This window comes from Rhinatrema bivittatum, chromosome 2, assembly GCF_901001135.1.
Source record: "Rhinatrema bivittatum chromosome 2, aRhiBiv1.1, whole genome shotgun sequence".
Taxonomy (NCBI): Eukaryota; Metazoa; Chordata; class Amphibia; order Gymnophiona; family Rhinatrematidae; genus Rhinatrema; species Rhinatrema bivittatum.
The window spans coordinates 413325631-413338576 of NC_042616.1; the positions used below are offsets into that span (position 1 = coordinate 413325631).

The following is a 12946-nucleotide window of genomic DNA, read 5'->3' on the forward strand; positions in this document are numbered from 1 at the left end:
TCAAATGTTGGTACCTAATCAAACCAAATCACACTACCTCAACACCTTTCCAAGGTGAATAACTGAACTGAACTTTTCAACCTTTTTATTTAGGTATACACTGCTCCTAGCTTATTTCTAGCTTCTGGCTACTTTTTTTTTTGTTGTTTTAAATACAAACCCTCAGTTCTGCTTACTAGTTGCCTTACAGACTTTTAAAAATAAACACACTAACTACTGCTTACTAGCTGCCTTACTGATTGACCATTTAAAAATACAAAGTCTAACTTGTTTATTCGCTGCCTTACTGACTATTAAAAGCACAAACACACAAAATAATATTCCCAAATAGTTAACTTTGCCCCAATACGTTTGAAAAAGACAATGTCCCAAGCAAAAACTTATTGATTCCTTTCAGCCAGCAGCAAAGGTGATCCGATCCTCTCAGTGCTTCCACTGGAATGTGGGTTACTGAGCTCTTCCCTTGAAATATATAAAGTGCTTCTAAGGTAAATTAATGCAAAACAATCCCTAAATATTTACATAGTCATCTCCAGGACTTTATCAGAGGTGGAATCAAAATACTCAATTTAAATCAAACTGGGAGTTTTCCCGTTATGGTATTGAGTGTATTCCAAACTCAAAGATTGCATCAGAGATGTTTCAATAATAAAGACAGACTGGATAACTGTATTACCCAGTCTCTAACATGTCATAAATTAACTGCTAGTTATAGAATTTCAAATTTGTGACACTTAACCTACCCGCGTCCAATATTTCATCAGTTGCTATATGGCAACCTTTCCATAAATAGTTCCTCAAAAGATAGGAAGTAAACTTAAAACATAAATCCACTTAAACAATAACATCATTCTAAAGATCTGTATTTTCCACACTGGTGACAAAGGGAATGAGATCCAATTATTTAAAACGGTTCCTATTAAAGTCAACTGTTTCAAGATATTGGATTTCTGAATTAGATCAGTATCTTATGACAGCCCTCAAATATTTACAGGAATCCCCCATTTAAAAATGTTTGGTTCAGTTCTACTTTACTATTAATAGACCAGCTCGCTCATTCAGATCAGCTAACAGAAGTTTATTGGCTCACTTATCCGAGACCCACCCAGTGAACTTTTTCAATAGCAGGGCCAGTACTCTCGCCAAATGCTTTTTAGTTTAGTTTAGTTTCAGACATCGCAATTTAAAAACGGAGCTAAAAAACTGTTTTGTGATGCCTTTGATTTAGCAGACCAAATTCTCCTCTTTAATGGTAGACACTGTAGCTTTACTTTGTCTAGTGTGGCAATACTAGCTATGTGCTCTGATGAGTATGAGAAATCTGATGTTCTGTTTGGTACATATTTTGATAGCATTTGACTTGTTATGAATGGTTTATAACCCACTTAGATCATCTTATAAATAACTTAGCCAATTAATTTATGAGAAGCAAAATCACCAGTAGGCATAGCCTCAGACATATCTAAATTCAAGTTCTGAACTAATAGGCCTCCATATATATGAAATTCTTAAAATAAACTTTGCGTAGTCAAAAGTTCTGTAATATGAATAAGAATGTTATCTGGAAAAGGATGCAATTTTAAAGGAAGATACTCCAAGAGACAGACTTGGGATCCCAACATAGTTTTTTTTTTTAGAATACAAAGATGTAGGTTTATGGATAATAAAAATAATTATGATGAAAGACTGCACCCTGTCGAGTGACTCTGTGTAAATGAATCTCATCTAAAAAATGCCCCATTAACTAAAATAGAGGTCATAGAATCTTGGTACAAAGCATATAACATTTTTTGAAAAAGCCTTTGAAAGCCTTAACATTTTAAAGATTCAAACAGAAATGACAAGCCCTGGTTATCAAAGGCCTTTTCTGCATCAAAGTTTATCAAGAGAGTCTCTCTTCCTTATTTTAGATTGCTCAATGGAAGCAATAAGTTTAATAGCTTGTCTACCTTTAACAAGCCCCACTTGGTCCTCCACGTTGCTGGGCAAAAAGCTGAGATAACATATCTGCCATGATTTCCACTAGTAGCTTAGTATCAAAATTTATTTAAGAGTTAGGTCTATAGGAGTCAGGTTTCAAAAGGTCATGCCCTGACTATGGGATAACAGTTATAATCGCTATTCCATATGGAAATTTTTTTTTATCAATTAATTGTTCAAACAGAGCCCAACAGCATGCAAATCTGGTCAATCAATAACATAATATTCACTAGAAAATCCATCGGGATCCAGGGTCTTAAAACGTTTACCCTGTTGCATTGCTTTACACAACTCCTCTAATCCAATGGGTACATTTAGAAATTGAATCTGCTGTGCAGACATTTTTGGAAGACATGCAGAAGATAAATAATCCCTACAAGATTGTGTTTTATACAAATATGTATAGAATTGATGAAAGATGGCTGCAGTGTCTTTACTGGAATTAACTATCTTCCCAAAATTAGCTTTCAAGGCCAATATATATTTAGGACCCAGCCAAGACTTAGTAATTCTTGCTAATATATATCCTGGCTTATTGCCATACTCAAAAAATCTATATTTGTAGTATAATAGTCCCTTTTTTGGTATGTTGATGTATCAATGAATTTAAAGAAATTTCAGTAGCAATCATTTTCATCTTATTTACATAGGAAGGATCTATCCCAAACTGATTTTTGTTGTTCATTATTTTGGGCAAAATCTTTCCATTTAAAAACTAAGAAAAATCATGACTTTTTAAAATCTTTATAAAGATAGTTAGGGAATCTCCACCAACCCCTTGAACTGATTTCTCAGAAACCTTCCAAATCTAACCAGACCATGGAGTGATTTGAAATGACCAAAAGACCAAAGCACCACAACTGAAACCCTAGAAAAAAGATCCAGTGAAACCAATAGGTTGTCTATTCTCGCACTGCACTAGACAATCTATCTGCAACAGATAGCTGCCAAAACTACCAATGAACCTGTCAGAGGTCTCCCTGCCTTGACCTCCTAACTAGGCAAAAAGGAAAAACCATTAAGATAGAGAAAAATGAATAAAAGGCATGCTGAAAAGTAGTTCTCCCTCCCCTTACTACCCTTCTTTGCTGATCCATGATAATCAAACCTATTAGTAACCCCCAATTCTAGTCCCAACCCAACCCCAACCACTACCAAAGCACCTGCCACTGACACAGTAGCAGTCACTAGCCATGCAGAAGCAGAGCTTCCCTTTCCTTAGTGGAACAAGTTATCCAAGTCCTAACCATCAAACAATTTATCAAATATGTAGTAGAAATTCAACCTGGTGAGCCCATGCTTAAATCTCAATTAATTGTTCTATAAGAGATGGACTTAAGATAACAGATTGGCAAACAGATTGTACAAATAAATATCAGGCATCAAAGAATTATCTACTTACTGGAAGCTAAAACAAAATCTAAACAAAAATATGAAATTAAAGTTCAAAGTCCACAAGAAGTGCAATTAACAGGTTCCAAATTTTTGGAAACAAGAAGAAATATGTAAAGATGGACCTGCAAATTAAAAACCGACTGCTATTCCTCTTCAGATCTATCAGGAAGAAATAGCAGACAACACAAAAACAGCCTTGGTATGACCATGTGTCTCTTAAAGCCAACACAAACAAGAACAGATAAATCCATCCCATGGAATAATTATCCCTTCTCAGAAAAAGGCACTGAAAATGCATTACAGGACTTTCTCCACAAAAGAAAAAAAAAAAGTTTTCAGGTAGGCAGTGGAAAGTACATCGTAGAGCAAAAAATAGAATCAATGTTACTTGTTAACCATAAGCAGCAAAGTCATCTCGCTCTCCTTCATAGGATATACAGCTTTCCCTGGCATGCACACCCAGATGACAGAGCACAACAAACACATTGATGTCACACTTTCTGTTGGAGTTCAAAATTCAAACAATATTAGTTACAGTTTGCAGCAAGGTTGCAATGGAATTCATCGTATCAAAAATTAATGGCTTTTCCTGATGTGCAAACTGGAGCTTTGCTGGATATTGCAAAGTAATTTGCATCTTTTTCATTCTAGCTACGTGCATACCGGGGGCAAAGGCTTTTGACACACAGCTACTGTGGCTAAAGAATCCTCAAATAGTAAAATGTTTTGTCCTTTAAATGAAAGCCCACCAGATTATCTATAAGCTCATATTTCAGTTTTATGAGCAAAATTAAAAATGTTTGCTATCATTTCATGTGCTTCATATTGGCCGTTTTCACAGCCGGCTTGTGGGCTCTTTCCACTCTTAGTGGCCTGTGCTTCCCAGACAGTGTAAGATCCTGAGATAGAGAAGTTTTGAGGAAGTGACTAAATTTAAAATTAGGTACAAATATACGTGCAATACCTCTGTCTATTATATAATAATGTGAATATACCAGAGGACAATAGGCTAAATCTCAAGCCCACCAATTATTTAATTTATTATGTATACAAAAACATTTATAATTTTATACAATACAATCATGTGTGAGGCATTTATGCATTTGGAATGAATTCTAAAATTTGATCAATACAATTTATTGATCCACACTCATACTCCATACATACCATTCATCCATAAAAACTACAATACATATATATCATCAATAATATACATTACACATCTAAACAGACCTATGTAACATGGATACAACTGTGCTAAGAGCCATTAACAACTATTCAAATATTCCACACATCTAAACAGACCTATGTAACATGGATACAACTGTGCTAAGACCCATTAACAACTATTCAAATATTCCTAAATTTAAAATTAGACAAAGATTCTGGAACACTCATAAATCTAAGGCTGTTCCAATGAGATCCATTTTTTAAGTCATCAATGTTATCTATCAAACTGTTTTTATATTTTTGTAGCTTCTTTACCTCTGCCTCCAGCTTGTTTGCAATCCTAAACATTAGAAATTCTTATTTTAGAATCTTGCAATTTCTTACTTAAGTCTGACAGTTGAGTACTTTGTCTCTCAAACTGTTTATAAAATTTTCTCATATTTTCCTTCTAGAGCTACCACCACAGCAGCAGTCATATTGCTGCTTATTTGGAAGTGGCTCAGTGTTTGTGAAAGGTCTTCCCTCTGCAGCATCTGCCATCTTGCCATCAGAGCAAGTCTGCTTCTGCCCTTATCCTTTTGTGATGATTTCTCAGCAATATTGCCGCAAGCAAAAAGCAAAATTCAATTCCCAGCACAGGCTCACAGCTATGAAAGGAAGAGACCAAAAAGGAGTAGGCACTGAAAATAGATGCAGAATGTTTTGTTGGAGAAAGGAGGACTCCAAGAGCAACATGTCCCACTTCTCAAGGTGCAACATGTAACCTCTGCATTATTCAATTTTAATTTAAAGGCTTTGATAACAAACATTGTACTTACTCTGTCTCATCAGTATAGAATCATATCTAAGTCCAAATTAAATAGGTTTATAATTTAGGAAATAAAGAACTGTTATTTCTTGAACAATTGCATACACTAGATGGAGTGTTAAGGTATCATTAACGATTTTACAACTGAAGCACATAAAATGTATTTTATTAAATAATTGCCACTCAATGTCTTTTTTAATGCAAAGACTGGTAAATAAAGCAAGTTTGCTTATTATAAACGGTGTTCTCCATAGACAGCAGGATGTGTGAGCAATGACGTGAATGTCGTCATTCGGCAGCACTGAATAGTCATCTCTCTCAACTAGCATGTGTGGGAATTCCTGCTCCAGCATTGCCTCCTGAGCCTCCTCAGTTGATTTCAGAGCTAATTCTAGCTAGGCAGTTGACACAACAGGGAGACAGGTGGGTATTTAGCAAGGCTAATTCATCCTGTTATCTACAGAGAACACCATTTACAGTAAGCAAACTTGCTTTGACAAGCAGAGCTTAATTATCCCTAGATAAGCATCCTGGACATAAGAACATAAGAAAAAGAACATAAGAAAATGCCATACTGGGTCAGACCATCAGATCATCAAGCCCAGCATCCTGTTTCCAACAATGGCCAATCCAGGCCATAAGAACCTGGCAAGTACCCAAAAGCTAAGTCTATTCCATGTTACCATTGCTAATGTCAGTGGCTATTCTCTAAGTGAACTTAATAGCAGGTAATGGACTTCTCCTCCAAGAACTTATCCAATCCTTTTTTAAACACAGCTAGACTAACTGCACTGACCACATCCTCTGGTAACAAATTCCAGAGTTTAATTGTGCGTTGAGTAAAAAAGAACTTTCTCCGATTAGTTTTAAATGTGCCCCATGCTAACTTCATGGAGTGCCCCCTAATCTTTCTACTATCCGAAAGAGTAAATAACCAATTCACATCTACCCGTTCTAGACCTCTCATGATTTTAAACACCTCTATCATATCCCCCCCTCAGTCGTCTCTTCTCCAAGCTGAAAAGTCCTAACCTCTTTAGTCTTTCCTCGTAGGGAAGTTGTTCCATTCCCCTTATCATTTTGGTAGCCCTTCTCTGTACCTTCTCCATCGCAATTATATCTTTTTTGAGATGCGGCGACCAGAACTGTACACAGTATTCAAGGACCCCACTGTAGATTGCTAGGTGAATAGGCTATGCAAAACTGCTTGTCCAGATTTACTGGTACTCTTTCAGAGATTGTCCAAACAGTAATGGGACGCAAAGGTGTGAACTGATGACTATGTTGCAGCTTTGTAGATGTCTTTGAGAGAAATGGTCAGAGATGAGCCTGATGCAGCCATAGCTCTAACTTAATGAGCCTTGATAATGGCTGTAATTTGTAGGCCTACTAGTATACAGCAATGCATGCTATATGCTGGTCTCCAGAACTGAACACAATAATCATCTGGAATACTGTGTTCAGTTCTGGAGACTGTATCTCAAAAAGGATACAAAAGATCAAAGCGGTCCAGAGAAAGATGACCAATATGGAAAGAAAACTGTAGAACAAGGGGTTATAATACAAAAGTTCCAAGAGGATCGAGTCAGGACAGTCAGGAAGTATTTCTTCTCAGAAAGGATGGTAGATGCGTGGAATGTCTTCCCAGTAGAGGTAGTGAGGACAAAGGTGGTAATGGAATTCTAAAGGGCATGGGATAAGCACAGAGGATTCCTAGTGGATAAATTATGGAGACAAAGAAAAGTATAACCCCTGTTAACTAGGTTAACCTGCACACATCAACAATTACTCTTAAGTAAAAAAAAAAAAAAAAAAGCAGCTTACTGGGCAGACTGGATGGATCATATGGGTCTTTTTCTGCCAATATTCACCATATTACCATGATATGGTTGGATCAAACCAAGGCTCTTTTACAGTTAAAAGGTATGAAGGACTCATCTTCACAAGCCAACTGAGCTCCTGCAACAGGGAGATCACCTTGCAGGTCACCAGGTGGCTCTTCACCAGCGACTTGGCTCAAATCAGCTAGTCGTCCAAATATGAGTGTACCAGGATCCCATCTTTTCTCAACTCTGCCACACCTACCACTGGGAAAGATCCTGGGAGCAGTGGCCAGACCAAAAGGCAGTGCCCGAAACTGATAATGGCATCCCAAACTGTGAACTGCAGAAAGTGTTGATGCTCTAGTTGAATGGAAATGTGAAGATATGCTTCGGACAGGTCCAAAGAGGTCAGAAATTCCCCAGATTGTACAGCCATTATCATCGAGCACAAGGACTCCATGCGAAAATGCGTCACCCGCAAGTGACTGTTGACACCCTTGAAATCCAGGATGGGATGAAATGATCCTCTTTCTTGGGCACAATAAAATAATTGAATATCGCCCCATATTTTCTTGAGACATGGGCACCGGAATCACAGCCCTTAAGATTAAGGGGAGGTAGGAGGAGAAAGCTATCTTTATTACCTGCACAGTTTGCCCGGGGGTAAGCGGTGGCTTGCCCCAACGGAACTTTAACAACTTTGCTGTTTCGCTGTTTGCTGGACGAGGGGCGCTTCCTGCTTCCGGGAGGAGGCGGGACCCGGACTCTTACCCATAAAAGTTAGTTCGTGGCTGAGCTCCACCGAGGTAGGAGGAGAAAGCTATCTTTATTACCTGCACAGTTTGCCCGGGGTAAGCGGTGGCTTGCCCCAACGGAACTTTAACAACTTTGCTGTTTCGCTGTTTGCTGGACGAGGGGCGCTTCCTGCTTCCGGGAGGAGGCGGGACCCGGACTCTTACCCATAAAAGTTAGTTCGTGGCTGAGCTCCACCGAGGTAGGAGGAGAAAGCTATCTTTATTACCTGCACAGTTTGCCCGGGGGTAAGCGGTGGCTTGCCCCAACGGAACTTAACAACATTGCTGTTTCGCTGTTTGCTGGACGAGGGGCGCTTCCTGCTTCCGGGAGGAGGCGGGACCCCGACTCTTCCCTATAAATATCTACATTACTGCGGCGCGCAGCAGAGCCGGCGCGCCGCTAAAGCCGCGCGCGCTCAAGGGGCGCGCGCATTAAGGCTTTGCCGGGCTTCGCCGGACTTGCCGGATTGCTGGACTTAGCCCTAAGATGACTTAAGTGTGGAACTTAGCGGACCTTCTCCTATCTTCAAGAAGTGTTTATTCTTGTTTAATATATATTTATGCAACTTCCATTACTTATTCTGCCCTAGGTATTGTTATTCTACCGTTGATATGCCACACACTAAAAGGAAGGCCAAGACACGGCCTCCTAGTGATGTGATTAACACAGAGGGTGGGCAGAAAACAGTTCTGGAATGGCTCGATCCTCAAATTCTCCCAGGAGGGCTGGCCGCTGTAGGAGAGTCACTGGAACGGGGTGCTGCTCCTCTGGCCATTGAGGCATCTATAAGCTCGGGAGCTCCGACACCACCACCTCCTCCTGCTAGAGAGGGTGTAGCAACCCCAAAACAGGCAGGAGTTTGTCAAATAGACATATTTAATTCACCAGAGGCAGAGAATGGAATAATTCAGTCTAATGGTATATCAGAAATGGAAAAGATATTTAGACCTCAAGGTAGTTTCTTGCAAAGTCCCCCTAAGGAGTATAGTACACCTAAAGAGGATAAAAGTGATAAAGATAAGAAAGAAGGTATCAAAGTAGTTATTGACCATGAGAAAGTTTTAAAAAAACCGACATGTATTACACTGGAAACATTATGGAATTGTATGGTAAAACTTGATTCTTCAATTAATAGATTAACAGAAGTAGTAATGCAGACATCTACTTCATCAGTATCAAATACTGCTGAACTTCAACAACAAAAAAAGGATTTAAGTGTATTAGAAAAAAGAGTATTACAAACTGAAAAAATTCAAACTCAACAGATAGTATCTGGAGAGGATGTGAATAAAAGATTGGAGGTTTTAGAAAACACCGTGAGATCTTTAAACTTACGGGTCAATAACTTTCCAATAATAAGAAAAATGAACCCCATTGAACTATTTAGGGCTTATTTGATACAAATTTTAAAAATCCCCGAGAAATGCCTCCCTGTCATCATAAAGGCATATTACCTAGGTGGGAAAATGAGAAAAATGAATAAATTAGACCAGAACCAGAAACAAGAAGCAGATAAAGAACAGGAAGAGGTTAGTAACTCTATAGATTTGTCAGAACTATTACAAAAATCTCAAGATGAGATTGTAATAAAATCCAGAGGGTTACTATTAGTGCAGTTGGCTTTTTCCACTGATAAAGATCTTGTAATGAGATCCTTTTTCCAAAATAGGTCAAGTACCTATTATGGAGAAAAAATCTGGATATTTCCAGATTGATAAAGATAACCCAGATTAGGAGAAAGAATTTCTTACAATACAGGGGAAAAGTCTTGGAGAAAGGAGGATATTTCAATTTGAAATATCCGTGCAGATGCATCATTAAACTTAATGGTAACAACTATTCATTCACGGATCCTGTGGGATTAAAGGATCTATTGGCAATGTAATGATCGGATTAGGAAATGTATTGGGATTGAATGCATAAGTTTCATGGTATGTTGTTTGTTTTCCCTTTACTCCGTTCATTTAAGGAGAAGACACTTCTATTTGCCTTAATTAAGTCCTATAAAAGTCAGGAAATATTGTTTTTCAAATAAATAATGTTTGGGTTCTTTTTTTCTCCTGTTTCTGACCAGTTAGGACTGTATTTCCGATTGTAATGTTAAATTTGCTGTAAATTTTCATTGAAAATAAAACAGAGAATTCAAAAAAAAAAAAAAGATTAAGGAACCTTGCCAATGTATCAACTGCCTGCTTCTTTGCAGGGAGAGACCATGAACACGTCCCGAGGGATACTGCGAAACTCCAGTGAATATCCTTCTTGTATCACCTTCAGGGCCCATTGATCAGATGTAATCTCAACCCACCTCCAACAGAAGAGAGAGATGCGTCCCCCTATCTCCTGCTCCCAGGGGTGGGTCAGCAAACCTTCATTGGGAGGCTCGGGAGGATCCACTACCCAAGCCTGCACCCCCTTCTGGGCTGTCTGGGACAAAAGGACTGAGACCTACCAAAAGTTAAAGTCTTCTGAAAAGTCGCTCCACTATAGCGTAGAAAGAGCTAGGTTCCCCTAGCACTATCTCTCATGCTAAAGAAGCATGGAGTCTGCTCCTTATCCTCTGGTAATCGAGGAACCAGTAATTCGCCCCACTTACTGGCCCGGTTCTCCAACTTGTTCCCGAACAAAAACAAGCCTTTAAAAAGCAATTTCGTGAGGTTAGCCTTGGAGGACACATCAGCCGCCTAATTTCTCAGGTGTAACTGACGAGTGAGGCTTTGACCTCTTTGCCCTCTTTTGTGCAGACTCTACCACGACCAAGTGGTGATCAAGCTGTGATTTTTGAAAACCTGGTGCTGACTGCATCAAATAGGTAGTGTCAGCTTTCCTGTGTACTGGAGCAATTGATCCAGGATGTTCCCAGTTCTTCTTGAGGAGATCGAGAAGGACCTGATGGATGGGAATAGAGGTGATTACCTTGGGGGCATCCAGGAATTGGAGCAACTCCATCATCTGCTGCCTATCATCCTGTTCCGTCTGTAATTGAAAGGGAACCAATTCAGACATTTTCTTCACAAAGTTTATAAAGGAGAGGTCCTCTGAAGGAGAACGCTACCTGGTGAAGGTAAATCATCGGTGTCTGATGAGGTATCATCAGCCCAGGTATCATAAGGATTAGCACCCATCCCTCTAGGAACTAGAGGTGTCAAGGTGGTTGGATACCTGAAGGTCCCGGTCTAGGCTCCGAAGGAATTGGAGGAATTATCGGAGGCACCAATGATGGCATCGAAGGCACCGGTGCAGGCATCAAGGGATGACTCTGTGGCGCCGACGGATGTATCGGCAACGATGAATGGGTTGGTGGCGAGGGACATATTGGCATCGATGGCTGAGGCAGAACTCCCGATGGACGGATGCGGAACTGTGTTTCTCCTCCCGATGATGCTGTCAGTGGGGAGGGCATCGGAGCTATCGGAGACCCGGGATCCATCGGTGGAAAAGCGGCCATAAGCGCTTCCATCCTGGATAGCAGCGGTGCCAGCGCTGCCGGATTTGGGTTGATGATCGGTTCCACAGTCGGTGCCGGTGGAACCTGAAGACGTTGCATCGCCTTGTCGATGGCCTCCTGAACCATCCGGCCCAGTTCTTCTCGGAGACCTGGAGCAAGCAGCCCCGGCTCCGGAACAGAAGGAGAAGGCAGAGGCATAGCCAGAGGGACCACCTTTAAAGGCAGAGTTGCGGCTCCCGATCCCCCGATCGGGTGAGAGTTGCCTCAGTGACTTGGTCGCAGGAATGGTTGGTGCCTTTCCTGGATGGGGTTTCTTCGACAGCGGCTCAGATGATGACCAGGTCGATGATTTTGCTCCCTCGATGGTCCGAGTCTTACGGTGTCGATGGCGATGTTTCTCCCTGCGATCCCCTCGATCCTGAGAGAGAGAGAGTAGAGGGTGTCGATGGCCGAGAAGTTGTTGATGCCAGTCGGTCACTGGTCGGTGGTCGATGCTGGCGCGAAGTTGTCGGTGCCGGTTCAGACGACATTGATGCAAAGGACGGAGTCGGGGTTTGAGCACGGAAGAGAAGTTCCATCTTCTCCATTCTGGCCTTGCGACCCTTCGGTGTCATTAGGGCACAGTTGGTGCAGGTCAAGACATCGTGCTCGCGTCCTAGACACATTACACAGACTTTATGGGGGTCTCTGATAGACATGGTGCGGGTACAGTCCGGACACCGACGAAACCCCGACGCCATGGGAAAAAATCGAGCCGCGGTACGGTCGATGGCCAGTAGGCCGCGAGGGCCAAACTCAACGGTAATCGACGGGAGACCGTTAAAAACTTACCGGAGTACCGCGGACTGAGAAAAGTTAGAGGAGGGACCCCTGTGGGGCAAAATAACTTTTAGTAATTCCGTGAGGAAAATTCCTGTCAGGAATCTCTTCAGAGCTCCTTTACCGCGAGGCTACTGTTGCGCGGAAAAAAGAAGACTGAAGGGGGACCCCTGCTGGCTGCAGGGTTAGTACCATGCTGGGCATGCCCAGTAGGGGCCAGTCAAAGTTCTGGAAACTTTGACAGAAGTTTTCCGTGATTGGGCTCCATCCTAATGATGTCACCCATACGTGAGGACTACCATCTTGCTTGTCCTGTGAGAAAAAGCAAAAGATATCCATTTTCACAAGCAGAAGAAAAGCCCGAGGAAGATTCATGTGGTGGATGACTGTACAGAAAGCAGATGCATGCCCTTTCAGTACTACTGAACTCTGAAAGAGCTTTTCTATCTCTGTGCTAGATATAACCACCTTACTTGTGAGACTGATTTTATCTTGCTTATCAAGGGAGAATGCACCATGAGATGAATAGAGAACATGGGAAGCCAGAGAGGAGAATACAAAGAATAAACCAATACATGTGAAGGGGTTACAGGTACTTGCCAGTTTCTCTTTCTCTGGGAGCTGCTTCCACACCTCAGCTAGCTTCTTGCTTAGTTCACCAAAATCTGGCAGTAAAAAGAGAAGAGACATCAAGATGAGAAGGAATCCAAT

The 12946-nt window shown here is 41.0% G+C and overlaps 1 protein-coding gene across 6 annotated transcripts in view; it reads right to left on the reverse strand.

The window, feature by feature from the left end:
- The window catches only part of HMGXB4 (HMG-box containing 4), a 146835-nt gene that overhangs the window by 36508 nt on the left and 97381 nt on the right, over positions 1–12946 (reverse strand). For all 6 annotated transcript variants that reach the window (XM_029590129.1, XM_029590133.1, XM_029590130.1 and 3 more), the window contains exon 7: positions 12836–12900. In XM_029590129.1, coding sequence (XP_029445989.1) covers positions 12836–12900 — 65 coding nt within the window. The remainder of the gene's footprint in view (positions 1–12835; positions 12901–12946) is intronic.